Source organism: Rutilus rutilus (genome assembly GCF_951802725.1).
Source record: "Rutilus rutilus genome assembly, chromosome: 1".
In the NCBI taxonomy this organism is placed as follows: domain Eukaryota; kingdom Metazoa; phylum Chordata; class Actinopteri; order Cypriniformes; family Leuciscidae; genus Rutilus; species Rutilus rutilus.
In genome coordinates this window covers 53,686,230-53,712,995 of record NC_140209.1, presented here as the reverse complement: position 1 = coordinate 53,712,995, position 26,766 = coordinate 53,686,230, and the positions used below count along the sequence as shown (strand labels likewise).

General features: G+C 38.6%; 2 protein-coding genes across 10 annotated transcripts in view; one reads left to right on the top strand and one right to left on the bottom strand.

Annotated features, from left to right (window-relative positions):
- Positions 1-23,327, top strand: part of baiap2a (BAR/IMD domain containing adaptor protein 2a) — a 102,284-nt gene extending 78,957 nt beyond the window's left edge. For 2 of the 8 annotated variants that reach the window (XM_084418169.1, XM_084418175.1), the window contains 8 exons: positions 6,394-6,546; positions 9,101-9,334; positions 10,775-10,991; positions 11,101-11,302; positions 11,789-11,857; positions 13,619-13,772; positions 15,256-15,293; positions 21,985-23,327. In XM_084418169.1, coding sequence (XP_084274295.1) covers positions 6,394-6,546; positions 9,101-9,334; positions 10,775-10,991; positions 11,101-11,302; positions 11,789-11,857; positions 13,619-13,772; positions 15,256-15,293; positions 21,985-22,054 — 1,137 coding nt within the window. In that variant the 3' untranslated portion in view covers positions 22,055-23,327. The other 6 variants (XR_014628586.1, XM_084418172.1, XM_084418170.1 and 3 more) reach the window with 6 other exon arrangements.
- Positions 23,328-23,607: 280 nt separating this feature from the next.
- Positions 23,608-26,766, bottom strand: part of aatka (apoptosis-associated tyrosine kinase a) — a 57,002-nt gene continuing 53,843 nt past the window's right edge. For both annotated transcript variants that reach the window (XM_084417326.1, XM_084417327.1), the window contains exons 13-14: positions 26,566-26,766; positions 23,608-26,415 (exon numbers count right to left, since the gene is read on the bottom strand). In XM_084417326.1, the coding sequence (XP_084273452.1) occupies positions 26,387-26,415; positions 26,566-26,766 (230 nt within the window). In that variant the 3' untranslated portion in view covers positions 23,608-26,386. The remainder of the gene's footprint in view (positions 26,416-26,565) is intronic.

The window sequence follows — 26,766 nt, the reverse complement described above, 5'->3', positions numbered from 1 at the left end:
CTTTAAAGTTAAAAAATGTATCCTTTATCCTTTTTAATGAATTATTTTTTGTCAGCAAATATCATTTTGCTTGAAAATATGTAACATCATGCAAGTATAAAGGGGTTTTGAACAAGGTTTTATGTTTTATTCCATTCATCAGTAATGCAGAGTTCTGTTTTTCAAGGCTAAAGACTATGGGTCTTCAACACGGGTAATCTCCTGCTGAGGTTTAGCTCAAGGTTTATGAGGTTTATCTTTTTTTAAGTTATAGGTCAGCCAAATCTTTCATTGGCTCTCCCTCATTAAGGCTACATTCACACTGTCAGTGGGGATTGATAACAGCATTTACTTAGTTACAAGTGTGACTCTTGAAATATCCTATTCAAACAGCAATTTGCAATAGCGTCTTGAAATTTGAATACAGTCTTTATGAACGTGAAATGGGAGTCAAGTAGGGCTGTGAAAAGATTAATCACGATTAATCGCATGCAAAATAAAAGTTTGTGTTTACATAATAAATGTGTGTGTACTGTGTATAACTATTTTGTATATATAAATACACACACTTGCATGTGTATATATTTAAGAAAAATTTGTTATTTATATATACAAATAATTATATTTACATATAATATAAATTATATGTAAATATATAAAGTATATACATGCAAATATTTCTTAAATAAATACATGCATGTGTGTGTATTTATATATATATATACAAAATAATTATACACAGTACACACACATTTATTATGTAAACACAAACTTTTATTTTGGATGCGATTAATCGCGATTAATCTTTTCACAGCCCTAGAGTCAAGCCCATATTCTCTTACCAGTAACCATTGGCGTAGGAACCGGGGAGGACGTGGGGGACGTGTCCCCCCCAATATTGGAAAATGCTGCATGTGTCCCACCCAAAAATTAGCCTATCCCGCAGGGTCAAAAACTGTACATTTGTAACTTTTATTTTGAAAGCGCGACAAATTGGGTTTTTCCTGCATAGAGAATTATAAGACCCTGATTGGTCTTAACCCCAGTGATGGGTAGGTTTAGGGGCGGGGTTAGGGGTAAGTCATCAGACCCCCAGTGACGGTTAGGTTTAGGGGTGGGGTTCGGGGTAGGTCATCAGACCAATCAGGGATGACTTCCCCAATGAATATTCATGAGTCTTCCCCTACCATCCTGGGAAAAAAAATATCACTTTCCGGCCTGTGTCCATTCTCAAGCCGTATAGTTTGCCGATAGCGCTGCGCGGATCGCGGATAATCCGCGGGTCGGGCGGGCCAAGTAATACAAACATAACATTCCAATTAATCGAGGGTGGATGACAGATTAATCGTTATAATGTGTTGATTTTAAATAAAGACACGGAACTCTCATCACGGCAAAACGCAATGAACGAGCGTCACTCTTTTACTTTCGTTTTCAACGTAACTCTTCAGGGAAAACCAATCAAGGAAAACATATCAGGGCTCGACATTAACGCTTGTCCGAACACGTGTGGTTTTTTTTTTTTTTTTTTTTTTTGAAGGGACAAGTGAAAGAGAATTTATGAATATTTCAATTAATAATCATTTAATACAGTTTTATTTTTTCAATGTAAATTATTTAATTTGATTGGTAACAGCCTAGTGTCTTATTATTCTAACTGAATGTAGGCCTATAGATCAAATTTAAGAATTTGAAATGAAAGATGGAGCCCTTTATAAAGGTAAAAAAAAAAATCAGATAAGAGTGTTTTCCAACAGTGATTTATTGAAACATTGACAATTTAAGTTTGAAGTTTAGGCTATTAAGGAAATGTAATTTTGCCAAAAGAAGAACTTTTATTTTAAATAAATGTTATTTTTAAATCAGCCTACTTCAGTGTGATATTTTACCATATTATCATGCTTAACACTGAGATTCTGAATAATTGTGATGATCAGATGCAGATATCTAAATCAAAGAATATATGTTCGGGTGGTTTGCGGGTGGATTTTTTTTTTTAACAGCGGATTCGAGTGATCACGAAATGCACCAGATTAATGAATTTATCTTTAAAATGTTCTACATTTTCTTATGGGGGGGGCATGCCCCCGGAACCCCTAGAGGTACCGAGTTTTTTACATAGCTGGCAATCGATTTCTCTGTGTTACATATCAAATATTTGCCCGCAGTTACAGGGGGGCTTGTACACTTTTATGTTTCACAAATACAATATTAGTCTAATAATAAACAGATTGGATGACTTTGTTTATTTATTTGCTGTTTGTGATTCCATACATGTTGTACCACGTCACCATACTGTATGTTACTATTATGCTGGTGGGACGGACATTGATTCATAGTGGCCAATATGTCCCCCCCAATGTCAAAGTCATTCCTACGCCCCTGCCAGTAACCATAGCGACAGTGACCAAAGTAATATCAAAGAAGGCGACGTCTATAAAATAGAAAAGTGTTATTACTTTTGATACGACAAGAGTCCAATCGAGCCACGAGTTCATCCATCAAATATTCATTAACTGACAGCAGCTTTTACATCTGAGTGGAGAGCGGAGCATTTGAGTCACGCATAAAACACAAAACTGAAGGGAACAGAGAATTAAATTTCCTGATAATTTACTTCCAAGATGTTCATGTCTTTCTTCAGTCGAAAATCATTTTTCTCCATAATAGTGGACTTTAACAGGTGTAATTGCAGTTTCAATGCAGTTTCAAAGGGCTTTACATGATCCCAGCCGAGGAATAAGGGTCTAATCTAGCCAAACGATCTGTCATTTTCTATAAAAAATAACATAAAAAAATAAAAATTATATATATACAGACCCTTTCCAAAAAATTCGAATATCATGGAAAAGGTTATTTATTTCCATAATTCCATTCAAAACGTTCCATAGATTATAGATTCAGGGCCCACAACTTAAACGATTTCAAGTATTTAGTTGTTTATTTGTACATAATTTGGGCTTCCAGCTCATAAAACCCACGAAAACAGGATGTCAAAAAATTTGAATATTACATGAAATCACACAGTAATTACACAGTGATACCATGGTCATTGAACCAGGTTTTGGTTCTTTTGGCAGTGTGGGCAGGTGCAAATCCTGCTGGAAAATGAAGTCAGCATCTCCATAAAGCTTGTCTGCTGAAGGAAGCATGAAGTGCTCTGAAAATGTCCTGGTAGACGGCTGCGTTGAGTGGACGGCACAGTGGACCAACACCAGCCGATGACCAACACAGACTGTGGAAACTTCACACTGGACTTCAAGCATCTTGGATTGTGCGCCTCTCCATTCTTCCTCCAGACTCTGGGACCTTGGTTTCCAAATGAGATCAGAAAAGAGGACTTTGGTCCACTGTGCTTTATTAAATCCAGAGTCAACGCAGCCGTCTACCAGGACATTTTCAGAGCACTTCATGCTTCCTTCATTTTCCCACACTGCCAAAATAACCAAAACCTGGTTCAATGACCATGGTATCACTGTGTAATTACTGTGTGATTTCATGTAATATTCCAATTTTTTGAAATCCTGTTTTCGTGGGTTTTATGAGCTGGAAACCCAAATTATGTACAAATAAACAACTAAATACTTGAAATCGTTTAAGTTGTGGGCCCTGAATCTATAATCTATGGAAGTTTAACGTTTTGAATGGAATTATGGAAATAAATAAACTTTTCCATGATATTCAAATTTTTTGGAAAGGGTCTGTGTGTGTATGTATGTGTGTGTGTGTGTATATATATATGTATGTGTGTATGTATGTGTATATATGTATATATGTGTATATGTGTGTGTATGTGTGTGTGTGTGTATATATGTGTACTTTTTTTAACCACAAATGCTCGTCTTGCACTAGCTCTGCGATGCGCCACGCATTACGTAATCACATTGAAAGGTCACGTGTGTTCCGATTCAAAAATGTAGGGTACGGCGAAAAACTCCATCTCATTTTCTCCTCCAACTTCAAAATCATCTGACATTGTTGTTTTGCCTTTTATTTTTTTGTAAATGGCAACTGACTTAGTCTTTGCGCGTTCACTTTGTAAACCTCTAGGTCGGTACTTCCGCCTACGTCACGCGTAACCTTTCAACATGAATACGTAATGCGTGGCGCATCGCAGAGCTAGTGCAAGACGAGCATTTGTGGTTAAAAAGTTTAAGTTTCATAAATTGAAAAATAGGAGGCTGAAATGCCATGACAAAATGGCTTTAATACAATGTTTCATGACCTTATGTTATGTTTATGTTCAACTACACTGCAAAATGACCCTTTTTAGCTGTTATGTTGTATTTAATTACTTTGATGTTCAACAGGTTAGCTTTTTGTAGAATATTCCAATTTATCTTGATAATTGTCATTTTCTTAAACCATCTAATTATTAGAAAACCCATAATGCATTGCCTGTTAAAAGGCAGCTGTTTAACAGCTAAAGGGGTCCCTTTTGCAGTGTAGTTGAACATAAACATAACATAAGGTTGTTAAACATTGCATTATAGCCTTTGTTTTCATCTACACTGCACAACCAGAGGCAAAACATTTCAGCCTCCTATTTTTCGTTTTTCAGAATGTTTGCTTTGGCCAGTTGAAGGCACGGCACAAGTGCATGTGTGCACATCATCAGGATGGTACCACCTGCCTTGTTTTGAGCCAGGAAAAACCCTGCATATATCTGTTAAGAGTTACTTTTTGGATTACATTAGCATATAGATGACAGACAATGACTAAAAGCCACAGCACTGACACTTATTTTGTCTTTAATGCAATCTTCTGTTGTTCCTCAACACATGTAAGCCAGTAGCCATCAGTGTAAAACTAGCGCCAACCTGTGGTAATTACTTCACACTGCATGTACTCACTTCAGTCAGGACCTTGCATTTTGTGGCAGTGTCGTGAACAAAGGTTGTTTTATCTTGCGGATACTCAATCTAGTCAATACTCTCTTCAACAAGCTCTTCTTTCAGACAATTCAGTCCACTGGATACAGAGTAGATGGAAGACCATCAAATCTCTCTATAAAACTCTCTCCTGCTGGTTTTACAACCCATTAATTTTACATCCCAATCTTCATCTGAACGCAGTCGAGCTTTCGCTGTGTGACCGTAGGAGATTTTCTGCTCCATTAGATTTCTGAGTCTGACTTGTTCATCAGCGTTCACTCTCTCTATAAGTCTGTTTTTTTTCATTGGAAGTAGTTCCCATCATTGATTCTTGATGGTGTCTGAAGTACTTTTCTCATTATTATGCTTTTCTCATCACTTGTTTCATTCAGGCCACTATAACTGAATACATGATGATACCAGTGAGTGATGGGGAGTCCCCCTCATCCTGTTGTGGGTAAATTGGAATAGGGCACTAAAACACCTGGATGTGTTGAGATAATGAGTTCTGTAATGGTTCTGACATTTCCGGGAGCTGAGAGTTCCCACTGGGGATGTGAGAGAGGGAGATGGCAAGGTGATTATGGACCAATCAGCAGAGAGCGGGTATAGACGAGATAATTTTAGTATTCATATATTCACAGCACTTCTGCTCATGTTTTAATCTAGAGCACAGTCACTGACAAAACAGCACTAAAAAGCACCAATTTTGTTGTGCCATTATACATGAATATGATAATCATTCAGTACCACGGAACTGTCGCAATAGTTTTTGTAAGGCATAATGGAGAACCTGCACTCTCCTGTTACCAATTATTAGCAAAATTATCTTCATTCTCGAGGTTTTAATCCGTACCAAAAACGAGTTTCACAGCCTGATGCCAAGCGAGAACATTTTTAAAGGGATAGTTCATCATTTACTCACCTTTTTAACTCATTTTCTTTCTGTTGAGCACAAAAGGTGACATTTTTTAGAAACTCCTGGCTGCTAAAGCGAATGAGGATGAGTGTTTGTTTTGTACTCATTAATATACATTACTGTTCAAAATTATGACTTTTTATTCCGCAAGGTAACAGCAGTGACAGTAAAGATTTTGATTTCAAATAAATTATTTTCTTTTGAACATTACATTTATCAAAACATGAAGCAGCACAACTGTTTTCAACATTGATAGTAATCAGAAATGTTTCCTGAGCATCAAACCAATATTAGAATGATTTCTGAAGGATCATGTGACACTGAATGATGCTGAAAATTCAGCTTTGACATCACAGGAATAAATTACATTTAAAATATATTAATGTAGCAAACAGTTATTTTATATTGTACACATATTTCACAATATTACTGTTTTTGCTGGATTTTGGATCTAATAAATGCAGCCTTGGTGAGCAGAAGAGACTCCAAAGAACCATCAAGCCATCTTAAGAACATTTTTAGGAAGGTCAAAAGGCCATTCAAGAACCTTTAAGAATGTAAATGCAAGCTTTTTGTATGTTCACCATAGAAACGAATTGTTTTTTCTTTTATCTTCCGCAGTTTGTTGAGACCATCAGCAGTAAACAGAGTGAGCTGGAATCCTTCATTGCAGAGGGCTACAAAACAGCACTTTCAGAGGAACGTAGGAGATACTGTTTCCTGGTGGACCGTCAGTGTGCCGTGGCCAAGAACAGCAGTGCCTACCACGGCAAGGTGAGACCCAGATGCTTTTTCCTTTGCCGTACAAGATAGACAGCATCACCACCGATGCACTTTCACAGTCTCTCCTGTAATATGGCTGAAGACAGCAGCAGTTGCCATGGCAATCCCCAAAGATCACCCCTCACTACCGTCTCCATTGGGCACAGTTTGTTTGGGCTTATTGCAAAGATGAGATTTATTCTCCCCTGCAATTGTCTGTGTTCCAAAGATGCCTGTGAAGTATTGCACGCCATTTCTGGACATATCAATTATCTGTAATAACGGAGCCACTTCCCCACGGCAAAACGTCATCATTGTAACTCCAGACTGCATGTAGAGCAGTTATTTAGATCTGCAGGTGGTCCCACCTCATATGCAATCTACTTAAATGCTCCTTTTTACATCTGTATACTTGTGTGTGCTGAAGAGATGCTTGCACGTGGCTATTTTGTGTAATATACTATTGTATAACTTGCTCTGACTAAACCGTAAACCCTGATCATGGACTAGACGTGTGGTGCCGTCTTCTGGGAACGTTGTTGAAGCTGTAGGGAGGGGCGGAGAAAAGCCTTTCGTTTTCAAGAACATCCTGTCCAGTAGCTAATCAGTACGGAGGCGTGTGTGGGAAGAGTTCAGAAAGGGCGCGCTGAAGAGAGAGAAAGAGAGAGAGCGAGTGTGGTGGAGTCGGGAGCCGTGAGTGTGTTGTGTGCGTGAGTCACCAGGAGTGGGCGGTAGGACGGAGACGAAGGCCCCTCACCCACACTGCAGTGAGCTGTACTGTAAGTGGTCCGAGATGTGAGAGACCCATTAGCAGTTGCTCAGAATCAACAACAGTCAACTGCTAGGACAATGACATGAGGTGAATTATATGTTGAAAGGATTGTGCAAAAAGCTCAGGGTCAAAAACGGTCGATGCCCTTAGGGTTAGGGCTTTTTCAAACCTCTTAACCCTAAGTTGAACTTTGCCACATAACTCAGAACACCCTAGCACCCACCCTGAACATCCTAGCAATAGACTAAAACACTAAAAACACCTTAGCAAACACTCAGGGCATCCCAGCAACACACCAAAAAGCCAGTCAGAACACCCTAGCAATCACTCAGATCAACATTACACACAAACAACCACTCTGAGCACTCTGAAATGACCCAGAACATCCTAGAAACACACCGACAATCAGTCTGAACAACCTAACAACACTCAAAATCAATCAGAACAGCCTAACAACTCTCAAACAACCACTCGAAACACCGTAAAATGGCCCAGAATATCCTAGCAAAACAGCAAAAAACAGTCAGAGCACCATAGAAATCACTCAGAACAACCTAACAACACTCAAACAACCACTCGGAACACCCTAAAATGACCCAGAATATCTTAGCAAAACACCAAAAAACAGTCGGAACACCCTAAAAATAAATCAGAACAACCTAATAACACTCAAACAACCACTCAAAACACTGTAAAATGGCCCAGAATATCCTTGCAAAACACCAAAAATAAATCAGAACAACCTAACAACTCTCAAAAAAACACTCGGAACACCGTAAAATGGCCCAGAATGCGTTAGCAGCACACAAAAACCAGTCAAAACACCTTAGAAATCACTCAGAATAACCTAACAACACACAAACAAACAACCTCTAAGAGAACCCTAAAGACCACCCAGACCATCATAGCAACATAATAAAAACAACAGAGAAAACCCTAGGAATCACCCGCAACGCATTAAGAACACTCAGAACACTGGCAACACACTCAAAACTATCACTCTGAACACCCCAGCAACCCAAATAACTATTTAGAACACCTTAAAAACCACCCAGAACACCATTGAAATACATCAAAGAACACTCAGAACACATTTGCAATACAATATAAACTTCACTTAAAACCCTAGAAACCTAGCAACACCATAGAAATAACTCCGAACACCCTAGCAACACACTAAAGAACACTCAGAACACATTAAAAAAAATGCAGAACACATTAGCAACACACTAAAAAACAATCAGAGCACCCAACACCCAAAACACTTTAGCAACCACTTAGAGCACCCTAGCAAATACACCAAAGACTATTCTGACCACCTTAGCAACACACAATAAACCATTTAGAATACCCTAGCAACAACCTGAGAACCACTCAGAACTCCTCCGCAACCATAATTGAAATGTCTAGGCAGCCACTTGCATTTTCTTCTGAAAGTGTAAAAATCTAGTCACGAATCTGAAGTAGTAACAATAACTGTAGTAACTCTGGTGTTTTGGCAGAAACTACAGTTACCGTTACCATGGCAATTCTTTTTTCTTTTTTACATGAGCAGCAAGTGTAGTGGTGTAAAGCCAACAGAGGACATCTGGCATCTCTCTCTCTCTCTCTCTCTCTCTCTCTCTCTCTCTCTCTCTCTCTCTCTCTCACTCTCTCTCACTCTCTCTCACTCTCTCTCACTCTCTCACTCACTCACTCACTCACTCACTCACTCATTTATTACACAATTTATAGACAAGCTTTGACAATGCCATTCTAAACAATCCCTATCTTTCCCGTGGTGCTTGTTTGTAGGGTAAGGACTTGTTAACCCAGAAGATCCCGGTGTGGCAACAGGCCTGTGCAGACCCCAACAAGCTGCCCGACAGGGCCATGTTGCTCGCCCAGCAGATGAGCTCTGGATCAAGCACCCTCATCTCCAGCCCTCTGCACTCCTCCAAGGGCAACCTGGTCATCTCAGATCCCATTCCTGGAGCTCAACCGCTGCCCGTGCCCCCCGAACTAGCTGCCTTCATGGGCCATCAGGGGGTTAGTAAAGAATATTTGCCATCTGTTTCACAACATAAAGGATTGATTGTTGGTCAGAATACACAAAATAGCATTTCAAGCCTCGCGGATCCTGATGTGAAAAGTAAATGTTCATTTGCATACTGCAGCATTAGCTGAGCGTAGGATGATTCAACCTCTTTAAAACTCATGTCTGCAGGCTGTGCTTTAGTCGAGTGGCCCCTCGCTAGAGCAGAACGCTCACACAATGTTAATTGTGCCTCTACACCCCATAATGCACTAACGCTCTATTTGTGCTGCTGCTTGAGTGATACTCGTATATCAGAGCTTGTTTAGAAGTCTGTGGCCTTGTCTGCTGGTTTAAAACCCAGCCTTTTGTGTGTGTATCTGGAAGTGGCCGACCGATATTGCTATTTTTTTGATGGTCGATGCCGATATCACACTATTTAACCGACTACACATGATTTTATGCAGTCTACAAATGCACACGGTTGTTCCTATACTATTTACTATCTTTGTTTAACAGTTCTGTCTTATAATGTAATGTAATAATGCAGAGATCTTCAACCCTGCTCCTGGAGACCCAGACTGTGTTTGAAATCGCCCCCTCATACCCTCATTAACTATTTCCTACATTACTTCACTAACGTAGTCCATTTAAAAGGAGTGAATGAAAACGAGTGAGTGAATTCGCTGGAAGGGCTGCCGCTTTGCATAGTTTGTGCTTGCTGTTTAATAATCATTTGAAATTTAGCAAACTGGCAGCTCCAGTAGTAAGATGAAAAGATTGGAAACTAGCATACAACTAGCATGGTAACTAGCATGTATAACTAGCATGGAAACTAGCATGTATAAAGTTTATTTAAAAATTTAAACAAGTAAAAATGAATTTATACCTGTATGATCCGCTGTAGCCACATTGGAAATGAATGTAATGTATTGGACTGTTAAACAGAGACCATAAACTAATAATAAGACGCTCTGACGCTGGCATTCACAGCGCTGTCAAAATAAAAGTAAAAGACTGGTTCAACTTTATTTCGATAGTTCACTTTAGACATTCTACTAACTATAAGTAACTTTGCAACTACATGTCAACTAACTCTCATTAGCGTATTAGTAGACTGTAGTAGACTGTTAGGTGTTAGGGTTCGGGTTAGTTGAATAAGTTGACTTGTAGTTGCCAAGTTACTTATAGTCAGTAGAATGTCTGTTGGGGGACCATCAAAATAAAGTGTTAGCAGATATTAAGCAGACAGTTTACTAATACTCTAATGACAGTTAGGTGACATGTAGTTGCAAAGTTACTTATAGTTAGTAGAAAGTCTAAAGTGGACTATCGAAATAAAGTGTTACCAAAAGTCTTATTGGCCTAAGCCAAATAATGAAAAAAAGCTAAATATCGGCATAGGCGACCATTAGTGTCTGGCATCGCTTACTTGGTGATCTTGATGCTTGCAGCGGCTAATGGGTCCTGATGGCATGTCTCTGGTGAACGGGACGACGGGCGTCCATGGAGACGACTACTGGAACGAGGGAGGGGTCTCTCAGGGAAGACCGCCCTCCCCACCGAATCAGTCTCAACCGCAGAGCCAGCCCCAGAGACAGGTCAGCGACGTCTACTCCAACACTCTGCCCGTCCGCAGGCCTCAGCCCGCTAAAAACAAGACCACTGTGGGTAAGAGAAACCAACCCTTCCACACAACCTTTTGGGCAAATAAAGTCCTTTGGATTTTGAGAAAAGCTCCATAAAAGGAATTATTATTAATAGTTGGTTCGCTCTGTAGGAGAGACACGAACTCTGCCTAGGTCAAGTTCTATGGCGGCTGGACTGGAGAAGAACGGACGCGCTCGCGTACAGGCCATTTTCTCCCACGCCGCTGGTGACAACAGCACCCTGCTCAGCTTCACTGAAGGCGACATCATCACCCTGCTGGTGCCAGAGGCTCGGGACGGCTGGCACTATGGGGAGAATGAGAAAAACAAGATGTAAGCACTCAATTAGCAACATTATATTAGCAACATAGCTGAATAGAAACATGAAAAGTCTTAAATGAAGCTCACATCCCATGAAGCACTGCAGATGACGTTGGGACCGTCGCTAGGGTTTCTGGCCCCAAAAGAGATCTCAACAATATCTCAAAGTGCCCAGAAGGCGACTGCAAAGTGGCATTAGACATGTTTCTCTACATTCTCTCACTCCTTTGCATTTATTTAAATATTTTGCAGTAAACAATGACTTAAGAGATAAAATGCAAATAGTTAGTGATACATTTGATTACTAGAGTCTTTTTTCTCTGGAGAATAATCTGAGATGAATAAATCTCCGTTTAATCTCTTTTGTTTTTGTTTAGGAGATTATTTTTCTAAGTAAGTTGAGATGTTAAAGATATCTCACTAATGCTTTTTCTTTACATTTTGTTTGATCCACTGTCATGGACGTAAAGTTTCTAAAGAAAAGCTCTTTTCTCTCAGGCGTGGCTGGTTTCCTTTTTCCTACACTCGAGTGCTGCCTGAGAGTGACGGCGAGAAGTTAAAAGTCAAGTAAGTTTCTCTCTTTACATTTGGCATTAACATACTGTACGTTTTCGGTGATTGGATCATGATCAGATAGCACTTGACCACATTAAAAGCCAGGTGTATATGCAGGACAGATATCACGTCATAATCTGTTCACTGAAAACGCATTTGGAAGTCATCTGGGATGGATTTGTACCACATTTAATGAAGGTGAAAAGGCGAATCTTTTCGTTATCAGTTACTTAAGGAATACGAGGTTACGCAGCAAATAATCTCATACTGTATGTCACTTTAACTGACTGAGCAGTGGGATGCAGGTTTGGGCTTTTCTTTTTCTTCTCTGGCGATCTGAAACACAGATATTGTTCTCTTGCGCTTTGATTAAATCGCCTGATTTAATCAACAATATCTGATTATTAATCCATTGATTTCACTGGAATATGGTTGGAATCTTGTTTGGCTCGTTTAAACCGCTTTAAAACCTTTTCTTCCTGTTTCTTCACTTCTAATCACTATTAACATCCTTTACTGAGGAGTCTATAAAGAAAGGAAACACTTTAAAAAAAAATTCACATTTTAAATAACTAAAATATCTAAATGATTTACGAAAACTCACACCTCAAAAGTTTGTTGTCGGTAATTACATTTTTAATGTTTCTGAAAGAAGTCTTTTGCTCGCCAAGGCTGCATTTATTTTGTATCTTAAATTAGTAAAAACTGTAATATTATACAATTTATATTGTTTATATTTATATTATTTATATACAATATACAATTTAAAAGTACTGTTTTCTATTTGTTTATATTATAAAAATGTATTTTATTTCTGTGAAGACAAAGCTGAATTTTCAGTGTCACATTATCCATCAGAAATCATTGTTGCTTAAGAAAACATTACATTATTAATTTTGCTTCATATTTTTTTGTGGAAACCTTGATTCATTTATTTAGTATTGTTTTGAATTTCTTTAACAGCATTTGTTTGAAGTATATATTTTTTATATTATAAACAACTCAGTCAGTTTAATGATAATATTTTAGATATTATATTATAATATTTTATTTTTAACTAATAATAATAAAAAAAGTTTTTTAAATATATATATATATATATATATATCTTTAATTTTTTTCCTCTTTTTTTTTTTTTTTTTTACAAATCCCCAACTTTTGAGCATTAGTGTGTGCAACTGGCGATTTGCATAATATTTTATTTTTAACTAATAATAATAAAATAATAATAAAAAAATTAAATTATATATATATATATATATATATAACTTTAATGTTTATTTTTGTTTGTTTTTTTACAAATCCCCAACTTTTGAGCATTAGTGTGTGCAACTGGCGATTTGCATAATATTTTATTTTTAACTAATAATAATAAAAAATTAATAAAAAAAATTATATAAATAAATATATATATATATATATATCTTTAATGTTTATTTTTGTTTGTTTTTTTGTTTTGTTTTTTACAAATCCCCAACTTTTGAGCATTAGTGTGTGCAACTGGCGATTTGCATAATATTTTATTTTTAACTAATAATAATAATAAAAAATATATATATTACTTATAATTTTTTTTTTTTTTTTACAAATCCCCAACTTTTGAGCATTAGTGTGTGCAACTGGCGATTTGCATTTTGCGATGATAAGCTACTGGAGATGCATTTGAATAAAGGTGTAAATGCAATCCAGTAAAAAAACTCTCTGGATACGAAACACAAACACATGTTAATGGCAGGTGTAAAGATGATTGATTGACTGACCTTCATCCTGTAGTCTTCACCATGGGAAGAGCAGCAGCACAGGAAACCTGCTGGAGCGAGAGGACATGTCTTTGCCCATGCCTGACTATGGTCTGACTGCCCGACTGTTGGCACAGAGCCTAACACAGACTCGACCACGTCCCTACAGCATGGCAGGCTTCGCACAGGTACACACTCACACACATACGTATTAGACAGGAATCTCTCACTGAAGTCTCCTTTCTTGGAATTTTCTCTGTAATTCTCTTTAAACTCTGCTCAAAGTGTAATCTTTATGTCAGCTCTTCTTTAATCTGTTCTGTAAAGCTTACTAATGGTGTGGGTCTCTCTTAACGTGCATGATTTTCATATTAAAAAGATTAACAAAATTAAATTCCTGTCATCATTTACTCATGCTCATGTCGTTTCAAACACAAGACTTTCTCTCTCTCGTTTTGAAGAGCTTTACTTTTCTGTACACCGAAAGCATTTTGATTAGGGGCAAAAAATGCGATGGAAGTAAATCATATGATTTGTGCACATTAGTACAAATCTGTCAAATCTCAATCACGTTTCTGCATGGTCAGATTTGGCACGTCACATCTGGTTTGACAAGTTTGACACTGAATTTTTCAACATAGAGGCACGTTTTGCCAGTGAGCCTATCTAGATATATTTGCAAAAAACGTACCTGTACATACAATTCACTGCAGTTCACAGCTGAAATAAACGCTAGTTACTGTAAAACACCAACAACTTTTATTTCTTGTCACACAAATTTTGATTACAGGGGCAGATTATCACTTAATAACACTTACTTTGGGGCCGTTCCTTGCACGGCACAACGATATGACCTCAAAACACTTTTACCCTAGTGCATATTGGGTGGTGGTGGCGCAATGGATAAGACACATGCCTTTGGTGTGAGAGACCCGGGTTCGAATCCACTGTGAGACACCAATGTGTCCTTGAGCAAGACACTTAACCCCTAGTTGCTCCAGAGGCGTGCGACCTCTGACATATATAGCAATTGTAAGTCGCTTTGGATAAAAGCGTCAGCTAAATGAATAAATGTAAATGTAAATGTAAATGCATACATTGTAAACTAAACTACAGTACATTTTGATGTTTGCGTCACATAACCAGCCACATATGTTTGGCTTTTCAGATGTAGTAAACTTGCTCTGTAGCTCAGCATTGCATTTTGGATGCGAAGAAGCGCGAGTCCTGTAAAACACGTTTCATACAATTCATACAATGGCTAATTTTGTAGAAATGTCGCAACTGGCATGTTTATCCAATAAGCTTGGTTTGGGTTTGTTAAATTACATTTGAGACCAAAAGCAAAGCAGAAGGTGTTCAGTGAATAACAAAACGCAAAATTATTGTATGGCTTCAGAAGAATTTTATGGTGCTCTTTGTCTATTTTTGAGCTTGACAATCCCTGGTCACATTCTGCTTTCATTGTAGGAAATACAATTGAAACATTATGAAAAATGTATGTATCCTTCCGTTTGGAGTGAAATGAGAGCGAGTAAATGATGACAGGATTAGTATTTTTGTGTGAACTGTCCCTTTAATACACTGTGTTGATGCACGCTTGGATATTTTCCTTCTAAGCTGGAAATAAGCTTCTAAGCCGCACTGAAATGTTGTTTTTACGAATTCCAGCCAGCGCTAGAGGATTATGACAGTCAGTTTGCCCCAAGGTAAGATCGGCTCTTAATGGACAGAAATGACAACACTTAATAAAGAGTCTTGTGAATTGATCCCAAAAATGCCAAAACTGTACTGCTAATTATACCTTTGTTAGTGAATAGTAGTTAATATCTGTAAATTATCCCTTTCTTAGCTCTTGCTTGCTTATGCTAAATGTGCAATGTAGTGCTGATATTTGTTGGGAGACCAACCCTGTATTATCTGAGAATTGTAAATGGTTTGACAAGAGAAGGTTGTGTGTCTGTTTTCGTGAGTGGAGTGAACGAGCTGTTGGATTGTGAAATGCATCGTTGTTGACCTCATTGTAAACTCACTTGTGTGTGTGATCCATTAAGGTCAGGATCAGAGCTGCTCACAGTATGTGCCCTGAAGTCATGGTTTCTAGGAGCTTCTTAGTTGAGTTGAGAATTAAAAACAGACTTCTATTGACTGCAGATAATAGTTTCATACCAACCCGCAGTTTATAAAAGCAAACCAAAACTGTACAATAATGCACTTACAATTGAAACAACTTCATTCAGAAGGGTTTAAAAGTAGAAGTGTGAAGTGTGAAGCTTGTATTCACGTCAAGTAGAGTTGTCAAAAGTACAGAATTCAATACCAAGTCGGTACTCAAATTAAAAAATGTGACGATACCAGCATTTCCCTCTAGCATTTTGAGCGCTGTTGAACGGATTCTGATTGGCCATTGTGTTGACGCGCTCAACATATATGCCTCTGATTGTCTACAATGATCAACGCTTCAAAAACTTGTCTTTGACACTCTTGGGTTGATTTGTAAAAAAGGACTGCACGCCTGCGCACATGTATATTAAAGCAACACTAAGTAACATTTTTTTACCTTAAAATAATGTTTTCAAAATGGTTTCAGTGGTTCATCAAGTCGTAACAGGGTGAAAGGCACTTCTGGATTCGCTTTGCAGCCCTATATCTGCTATAACCACACTATGCAAGTTTGCCAAACCGGGTCACGTTTCTGTAGTTCGAATGAGACATAAGAAAACTACAAATTTGACTTGCTTTACGTCAAGCAATATTCACAATAGTCATTATTTAGTTTTTCTTCGTTTCTGATGTCGCAATACATCATACTTTCATGAAATCATGCAACATACTCTACCTTGTCTGTGGACATCGTTCAGTCCAAAGCCGATGCTGGATAAACAGCGAGCGTGCGTGCGACAGTAGACAGCGGGCGGCGAAATTATTTATGGACAATTCCGCTTCCAACCTGTAGGGCGGCCGAAGAGGAAAAGTTCCTTAGTGTTGCTTTAAAACGTGCATACCTCTGGACTGAACACGTGATGCGCATGTGCGCGACGTCGGTGTTTGCGCAGAGGTTGCGTAGGATTGCGCAGAGATAACTGATAATCGTTTGCACCTTGGAACCTATTTCCTATTTCTCGTGCGTTCTCGAGCCACCAGGCACTGATTTGTGCGGATGGGAGCGCGTTGAGGGTTTTCTGTTAGAACGGTGTCGTGTAAGCGGCCCCTAAGTTAATAACTAATGCTCTTCGCAACGGAAGTGAATCAATCAATCAAAACTAACTTTAGCTGGACAATAACTTTATCCTAGAGCTGCTGTAAAGCCAAAACAATCTATGTTACTGTAATTTCCTATTATCACTGTAAAGCTGCTTTGAAACAATTAATATTGTTAAAAGCACTATGTAAATGAAGGTGACTTGACTTGACTCTTCATCGAGTGCTTACACAGACACACACGGTAGCGTTTGAAAGCGGCGTCTATCAGTGGATGCTATATTAGGGATATTAGACGCCTGCTTTGAAACACTCCCGTGTGTATCTATGAAAGTGCTCGGTGAAGAGCGTCAAATATGTCGTTGTTCATTGTAGTCAATCAGAGACATATGTTGATCGCTTCAACACAATGGCCAATCAGAAACATATATGTAGAGCGCATCAACACAATGGCCAATCAGAGGTGTTTAAAGGAGAACTCCGGTCAATTTTAACATTGAGCTCATTTTTTTGTACATTTGGAGTGCTGTCAGTACAGAGAACAACGACAAAAATCGGTGTTGCCTACACCGAGTTATCCTCGTTTTAAAATTTGCACCCTGTTGACTTCAATGGGGCAAGTTTTAAACCTGCTTTTAGCCTCTTAACATCCTTGATGTGTCATTACAAGTGCACAGGTCATGTGAGTGATTCCTTCGGAGTGAACGCGGGTGAATCTGACTGCAGTAGATGTGAAAGATATGAATAAAAATTATGTTTATTCAGCCAGCGCACATACCTGACCACATACGGTCGAAGTCCACAGTAATCGATTGTCGAGTTCACGCGCGTGACCATAGGCATAGATATATATGGATCATAGGTACTAAACCTATGCGCGTGAACTCGACAATCGATTACTGTGGACTTCGACCGAAAACAGGATGTAAATACAGGTATGTGCGCTGGCTGAATAAACATCATTTTTTATATATTTCTTTCACATCTACTGCAGTCAGATTCACTCGCGTTCACTCAGAAGGAATCACTCACATGACCTGTGCACTTGTAATGACACATCAAGGATGTTAAGAGGCTAAAAGCAGGTTTAAAACTTGCCCCATTGAAGTCAACAGGGTGCAAATTTTAAAAAGAGGATAACACGGTGTAGGTAACACCGATTTTTGTCGTTGTTCTCTGTACTGACAGCACTCCAAATGTACACAAAAATGAGCTCAATGTTAAAATTGACCGGAGTTCTCCTTTAAGAATCCGTTCAACAGCGCTCAAAATGCTAGAGGGAAATACTGGTATCGTCACTTTTTTTAATTTCAGTACTAACTTGGTACTGAAGTCGGTACTTTTTGACAACTCTAGTTTCAAGTGGATAAGCTTCTGGCTATACATTATCAGTATTACTCCTGTTGGCATATTTGTCTATATAACAGCCCTTTCAGGTAGTAGAAGTTACTAGGTTTACTAGTTTTTTGTTGCTGTTGTTGTAACATGTAAGATGAAGCCTGGTCATTAAAAAACAAACAACACTATCTTAAACTGGATCCTAAAATAAACAGGGAGCCAAATAAAGAGAGACTAGTATTGGTGTACTATGGTCATATTTGTTTGCCCGAGGTCAACAGTCCTTACAGCAGCATTCTGGACCATCTGAAGTCGAGAAAGTGAAGACTGAGGAAGATCAAAATAAAGGTTACAATAGCCTAATATAAGAGTGAATAACTAAGTTTTGTAGCCTTCCTTTGAAAAGGTTTTCCAGTGCAATGCCCTGCCTCATAAATGTAACATGTAAGTGCATTACTGTAAACACGATTTGACTACCAAGTCAAAAGACTGTTGTTGTAAATTGTACGTAAGCCGAATATTTTTTGGGGCAACAGAAAGATTTCTTTGAGATGAAACTTGACCTGACCTTTTACCAATTTAATCTCTTTGTCAAATGTCCCATGGCACATTTCATAACTGAAGTTGGTTGTATAGTTTGATGTTAGACATGTTAAGGTTGAGGAATAAGCCCCCTACAGCCTTCACTCCCACCCATTTGTGGCTGTCTTGTCTTTTCTTCATTTCTCTCTGAATGTGTCCGACCTGGCAAGCTTCCTTCTCTCTTTGTTCCACAGTTCCGATGGCAAATTGATTTCGACAGTGTGAACACAGACAGACTATCAGACACAGATCCGGATAGCACAGGGGCCACGCCCCTACTTCCCTTAGCCCCTCCCCCTCTTAAGCTCTGCCTCCACACACTCCTCCTCCAATGGAAGGGGCCAGTCTCATCCCTCCTTTCTGTCCTCTCTTCCTCCCTGCGTCTTGCCGGGGCGATAGTGGTGGTCGCGTGTGGTGGGTCGGGGGGGAACTCTGAGAAGAACGACCGGAACGCAGTCCAACTGCTCGTCTCGCTGCTTTACGGACTCTGATTCGCCTGTAGTGACGCCGCTATGACATCGCTGTGGACTCCAAAGAGACTGCTTACCACTTCCCGTCTTTCATGCATGTGCACAAGTTTTGCTATGTGGTTGTTTTCTAAAATGACATCCTCATGTAAAAAGTGCCAAAAGCCAATTTAGTCTTTTGGAGCAGCTCTCCTCATTGCGAAGCTCTTGCTGAGTGTTTTTTCTAAGCAGATGTGATGGGAGCCTCATGCATAATGAGGAATGTTTTTGTTTTTTTTCTTCTTCTTCTTTGTGGTTTAGTTGTGCAGAGTGTACTCTCTCTGTGTGTGTTTTTGAAGAGCATTTGCGTTTTGTGAATCCCTCATGTATTACCTGGTGCTCCTCTGGTCCAGAGACTGTGTCGCTTTGTGCCGCAACAAACAGCAGCTTAGATTTTCCTCCCGATTTACTGACGAAATTGGAATGATTGGAAGGAAAATCGAAATTTTCCCTCATTAAACAAGTGCCAAATGAGAGTGGACCTACGAAACTAGAGTGAAGGTCGCATGAGCTTCAAAATACTCGGGTGGGACTGTGCCGATCGCCCGGACCGGCACGCGTCCGCTCACCCTACATGCATGAAAGAAAAGTGCTCTGAGCAGAAACCTTTACCCCCCAAAAAAATACCCCATTATCCTGCCTCAGACACCTTAAAGTATGGGATCAGAATAGTAGTATAATGAATATTTTGACAGTATGATTCACAAATGTGTGACCTAATTCACAAAATATTCATGTGTGTTCACCGATTAGATGCTTACGAATCGATGGATTAGTGTAGGGATGTTTTGCAGACTTTTTTTTGAAAAGGTTTGCCAAAATGACCAAAATTAATAATCGCAATGGTTTATTTTGAATTGTTTATTTTTTTTACATCCGCTTCAGCCAATCAAATGAGAGTTAGATTTCAGTACGTTGGACAATGCTGATGAAGTCATTGTGAACTTTTCAATTGGGTTACGCATTTCTGCATCACATTTTGATGAATATATTAATTTTAGCCTATTCTGAGCCCATATTGAAGTGCCAACAAGCCCATGTCTTTAAAACATTCCCGTTGTAGTATGTTTCCGTGCAGTTTTAGGATGCTGACTGACAGATCCTCTGGAGCTGTGGTGTAGTCCTCGCTGTGTTGATGTTCTTTTGTTTCTTTTCTTTCTTTCTTTCTTTCTTTTTTTCTTGGAAAATATACAAACTAGGAAAAATGCACAAGAAATCAGTGTAACAATCACAATATGCATGCTGAGGAGGAAAATAGTGAACATTGACCTTGAATGTATGGTGACTTTTTACGAAAAGAATAAATAAATATCTATATATTAATAAAACATTTGTTCGAATGAGCTTTTGATGATTTTTAATTTGTCATCCTGAATTTACAATGTTCTGCATTGAACAAAAAAAGCAGAAAATAACTTTGTGATATTTATTATGGTGTTATTTATTCATATAATTTGAAAAAAAACAACAACAGTATAAATATAAAAAAGTGACAATCTATGGCATGAACAATTTCAAACCATTAATGGCTAATCTTGCACCCTGAATTTAGTATTCAATTTCTTGGCTTTGCACCCACATACCGACAAGACAAGGTCGTCCACAAATAATATCCAGATGAGGTTATGTTGCCGTCCTTTGAGACCGACTGTGATCCAACATTTCACGAACCTGAAGAGCACACAGTTCTAATCTAGCGTAATGTTTGTGTGTTTGTGCATCATGATGTTGTGTCTGTATGAATACGTGACCTGTCCGTGTATTTCTGTGGCTGTGCTTGCCTGCTCGCCTTTTTTTTTCTTCTACCTTATCTTCTAAAATCTGATCTATATGAGATGTATGTGTCAGTTTTCTAAGCATGCCTTTTAAGTTTCAAGAACCGAAGGGATTTGATATTTAAATGTGCTCTTCAAGAGTTCTTTGTTTTTTCCATACACATCTCTTTACTAATCGGACCTCCTATGCAAACTGCTTTCATTTTGCACTATATTTTGAACCCATGTCATTTCTAGAGGTGCGTTACGCACTCATCTTCGAACATAAGATTGTGACGTCATCCATGACCAGTCTAAACGCTCAGTACGGCCATCGTACGCAACACTAACAGTCATGTGAATGCGGTGGAAATGTAGCCATGCATAGCCTCGGTCTGAGCTGAGATCTCAGGTACAAACCCCTGGACTCTCTTTACCTTCCAGTTTTGGTCCTGAATTGTCCCGGTTCTGAGTGTTGCAGGACCTCCGTAAGTCACCTGCCTCCATCGCTGCTAAGCCAAACCAGTCATGCCCTTTCTTTTTATTCTTTTGTTTTTTGGTTCGTTTTTCGACTCCCATTCGCTGTTCGGCTTAAACAGGCAGTAGGGCTTCACAACTGTTTCGTCTCATGCCGCCACCTGCCTCTCTGGTTGGTCCTTGGCTTTTTTTTTTTGTGTGTGTGAGCTGTAGTTCGCACCAGCCAGAGAGGTCATAGGTTGCCAGGAAATGGTGTTGGCGCTGGAGGTAACCCTGAATCTAACTCTTGCATGCCTCTATCAGAAGTAACTATGTCTTGTTCCATTTGCATGCCTGCCCCAAACACCCTTCAGATGCCTGTTCATAAGTATATGTCAAATGACTCACCGTATGCCTTTCAGCAGTCCTTTTTCTTCTGTTTCCCAAATCAAAGTGCTGTAGACTTTAAGATGTTTTGGTGTCGTAGAGTTCAGTGGGTCACTAGCACGGGCCGTGTTGCGGGCGTACTGACCGTGTTTGTTCTCCACCCCCTCTCTATCTAGTGACCGTTCCTTGGAGCTCTACTTCAGGCCAAGCATCATGGACGACCGATCCGCTCCTCTCTACTACTAGAGGGGCCGTGCAGCGGCCTGTGCGCTATACCGCCCTCTTCTGTTCTGTCTGTGTCATTGCAACAGCATGTGGAGGCAGAGCTCATGCATTTACCCACAGGGCATGGAGGAGAGAGAGCTTGTTGCGTCCTGAAAGGATTAGAGTAATGATCTTAACTCTGTAGCTACAGTACATAATTATCGGTATTTGTAACCACCAATTTACGTATTTCAAAAGCTTTTCTAAAGGGTTCTCTTCATGTTAACAAACTGAATGTGCTTCTTTTTTTTCTTTTTTTATGCCTGACTGTTTAAAAATGAGATCTTTTACTTGAATGAATGTGAAAATGTAAGAAAAAAAGAAAAAAGTGAGCAATTGGTAGATATTATTTCTATAAATGCAGTTCTATAGGGAAGCCTTTCTTTTTCTGTCAGTTCTAAACGTTTTTGTGGCACATGCCTCTAACACTCATTTCAGAAAGCTGATGAAGCCTCTTCTTGATATTAATATTAAACAGACCACCATGCTTTGCTAATGTTTTAGTGATGCCTCTGTGAATTCTCTGTCTACGCAGAGATCTGTACAGTGTATTAGATGCAAAATATATATAGTGCAATTTCTCAACGCAAGCAGCCCCGACACAGGAACTGTGCCTTTTCCTGCTGTTTTGTGCTTAATGCGGTTCTGAATATCTGTAACTCCACTGGTGTAAGTAAAAGGGATTTGCTTTTATGTGATATTTTGTTGTTCCATTTGATTTTTGTACTATTATTTGCTTTTTCTGTTTTTGTTTCTTAGAAATTTCAATGACTGTTATAGATTTAAGGGGGTTCGTTTGTGTTGCTTTTGCTTTTTCACATTCTGAGCAATACTGCTTATTAAATATCAAAAAATAGACTTGCTGCATAATAGTGAAAATATTCAATTGCAGGTTCTGTAAATATATCTTTTGGTTCGTTTCTGATGAGGGACTAAAAAGAACTAGACCAGTCACAAAAGCCATTGTGTATATACAACATTTGATTTGTTACAGGAAAAATATGAAATCAGGTAGATTAGATAATGATATGAATTGCATGTTTTATAATAGGGCGTCTCCTCTGGATTGTTTGAGGAAGGTGGGAACGTTATGTGATTCTTCGATGGAGAGATTTTGTCTGATCGGCTTTAAAAACCCATTTTATAATGTTTCGTTTTTGTTTTGGCTTTTCTGTTTATTCCTATTTATGGAGAACTGCTAATGTATGTGCACATTCTTGTCTTTTCTGAAATAAAAAAAGCAAATGTAAACTGACCTCTACCACACTTTCAGATTATAATGACGGAGATCTACAATTTCTTTTCTTTGCCCGAAGCTCAAGCTGCTTTTTGGATCATCTCAAATCATGCTGGAAAACATGACCATCACTTGTGGAGTTCAAGCGATGCTGTCGTTAAAGCAAAAGAGGGAATTATTTTCATTTTACATGAACAATTTATATATTCAATTAAAGTGGCCTTTTGAGCCCACTGTATTTGAATCGAGCTCATGCATATGTATGAAGAATCTTTAATAACTCACAGGCACAAGGAGAAACTATAGTTTGGTTTATTTTTAGAATAGTTCAGTAGGCATGAGTCGTGAGGACGTACGGTTTGACAGCTATGAGGCAGTAACAACAGACTTCTCCCCTCAACGCTACATTCAACACTCAGTTCACTTTTCTTTTAACCTCTCTTTGGCAACCATAAACACCCAAATGAAGCACTGATGCTCTGGATGAGAAAAAGTACCTACTGCCGCAAGGTTCAGCACAGTATAAAACTCTTAAAAGGCAAACAGCGAGAAAGCGAGGGTACATTGCAGTGATTGTGACTTACAGCATTGGCACAAATGTGTATGGGCTCCAGTGAATCAAGGCAGAGCATGACAGGTACAGCTGTACGTTACATATAAACAGATATCATAACTTTTCTCGGTGTAACACCTCAGATCGTATAGGGACAAAATATATTGAGAGAACTTGTAGAAACACATGAGGTCCACATGCCGTCTGGACCATCTGAATTGTTTTGTAGTATATTTTTGAACATCTATCTGTTATTGGATTTTAACAAAAAGAACACTTCTGAGATGAGGCTTCATCACAGATGGAGGATCAGATCTGCAGGAGCTGCCATTATTGTTTGTAACAGATTTTGTTCGCAGACGAGATGGTCACTTTTCCTTTGACTTGGTTAAGTGTCTTTAAGTATCACAGCTGAAGTATACAACTGTGACTTCGATAACCCACTGGTTTTTCGCTCAATCCTGAAATCGGTTCCTGTAGCTCTTGAATTCGAAGCAAATGTTATTCATGCCCAAGATGTTATCTCATCCTGACAAGCACCAATAAACGAATCGTCATCAGGGTCATTCCTCTTATGCCGTGCATTTTCATTCTTGCCATACTGGATGAAAGATTAAACTCAAAAGTAGTTAAACGGTTAGTTAACTCATGTCGTTCCCAACCCGTAAGACACTGTCAGAGATTGACACAGAAGAGAAGAAATTGTTGAATTAAGTCGTTATTTTTGTTTTTATTGCACACAAAAAGTATTCTTGCCGCTTCATAACATTAAGGTTGAACCACTGTAGTCACATGGACTATTTTAACAATGTCTTTACTACCTTTCTGGGCCTTGAAAGTGGCAATTACGCGGCAGTCTATGGAGGGACAGAAAGCTATCAAAAATATCATCATCTGTGTTCTGATGATGAACTAAGGTCTTACGGGTTTGGAACGATATGAGGATGAGTAATGACAGAATTTTTTTTTTTTTGTCGTTTTTGGGTGATCTATCCCTTTAAAATTGAAAACGTAAAAAAAAAAAATTGTCATTCACTCTTTACATTTTTTATTTTCATTTTTCTCACAATTGAATGTCTGAGCTACAGCTTAAAAAATGGTACAAGCCCCATAAATGTAGCCTATTTAATTCCTCGGAAGTCATACAATAGTTTTATGTGAAGAACAGACTGAAATTTGTCTGATAATTATTACCATAACTGTGAAATCTTGCACTCATTTAAGCTTTCAAAAATTGCAGTCATGAGGCATTATGAAAAGTTTGATGCAAATTATGGGTCTTGTGATCGACTGTGATGTGCCAAAGATTTCAACGGATCTTTTTTGAAAGATTTAAATAAGACTGAACTCAGAATGTAGCACATGAGATTTGTTTTAAAGGGTTTAAGTGCCTGATATTTCTGAAAGTCTGAAGACCCATTATAGAAGCAAACATATTTTTCAAATGGCTGGATAACAGGAATGACCCATATGCAAGCTGTCCTATATGCAAGCTACCTCAAGTTGAAGAAAATCGCTGGTTTATCACCTGCTCACCAGCAATACTGTCATTTTTAGAGCGAACAAGTACTGTAATGTATTACTGTAGTCTGTAAAATATTTTGGATATTGAAGTCTAGGGAACTAAAGATCTAACCAGAGAAGAACTAGCCTTTTAATAATTGAACTGCACTTTAATAAGACATAAATAAGATCTTGATTTAGATGTACTTGATTATAAGGAAAGAGATGTATAAAAGATGTCTTGGTTCAAATAATTAAAGTGCAGGTAGTTTTTGTATGAAAGTTGTTCGGCATTAAAAAAAAAAGCAAAACAGCAGACAGTATGAAGACTTTTAAGCATGATGGTTCATACAGTTAATACTTTTGTTCCTTACCCTTAACACCCCTGAGCTAAAGTGGTCAAATATAGAACATATCACTTTTGAGCAGCTTGTGGTAGGGGGCTCAGTTTATATCGTTATTCGGTGGTCTCATCCTGCACCCTATTTTAATGTGGCTCATTGGATCAACCTGAAACATGTAAAGCACTATGACAGATATTTCATACTCTAAATCACTTATTGACAATATGGGGCATGACAAGAAAATGAGAGCAGCCTTGTATCTGTATTGTTTCCTACAAGTTATGTGTAAAAAAAAAAAAAAAAAAAAAGTTATGCTTTCAGCATGATACTGATACTGAATTGTGCAAATAAGTTATAATCTTCATACATCATGTTTTAATACATAGATAATAAATATGTTCTGTTATACAGATCTCTTTTCCTGTTCTTATAACTGTTATCCTCAACAGACTGTCACTCAACCATCGCCTGTCTAGGAACACTTGGAAGGGGCTGGCTAATCCACTACAATATGAGGCACTGTGTCCAAACAGCATATCAGGTTGACAGGACCCTTTCATCCAGCACGTTTAAAACAACAAAAAGATAGTGATACATGAGAACCCACAGTCTGAACAGACCAAATCAAACCATACAGGTTCTAAACACCTCTTCAATTAAGTGTGTTAATGACCCCTTTACTCCTGGGCTCCATTCTCACTGTTACCTGTGTGACGAAAGGAGAGAGCTAGTTAACTTCCAGTGTCAACCATGAATAAAGCAAAAATTCAACACTCAAATGTATCTAGCACAGCCCTTAAATTCCTTAATGATATCAAGAATGTGTTTATGTGAAGAAGTGCAGAGCTAAACTGACCTCCCATGGAGTCCGTGTCAGAGTCAGACACATGCGTAATGGAGAAACGAGAGACACTAAATCGGGAAAACGGTGGTACTGGTTTTTCATCTGGAGACTTGACGGGAGAGTTGGGTGGAGTAGTGATTTCTTCAGAGCCAGGTTCTGATGTTGAAGGGCTTGGCATCAATGGAAAATCATCTTGCCACTCACATTCACCAC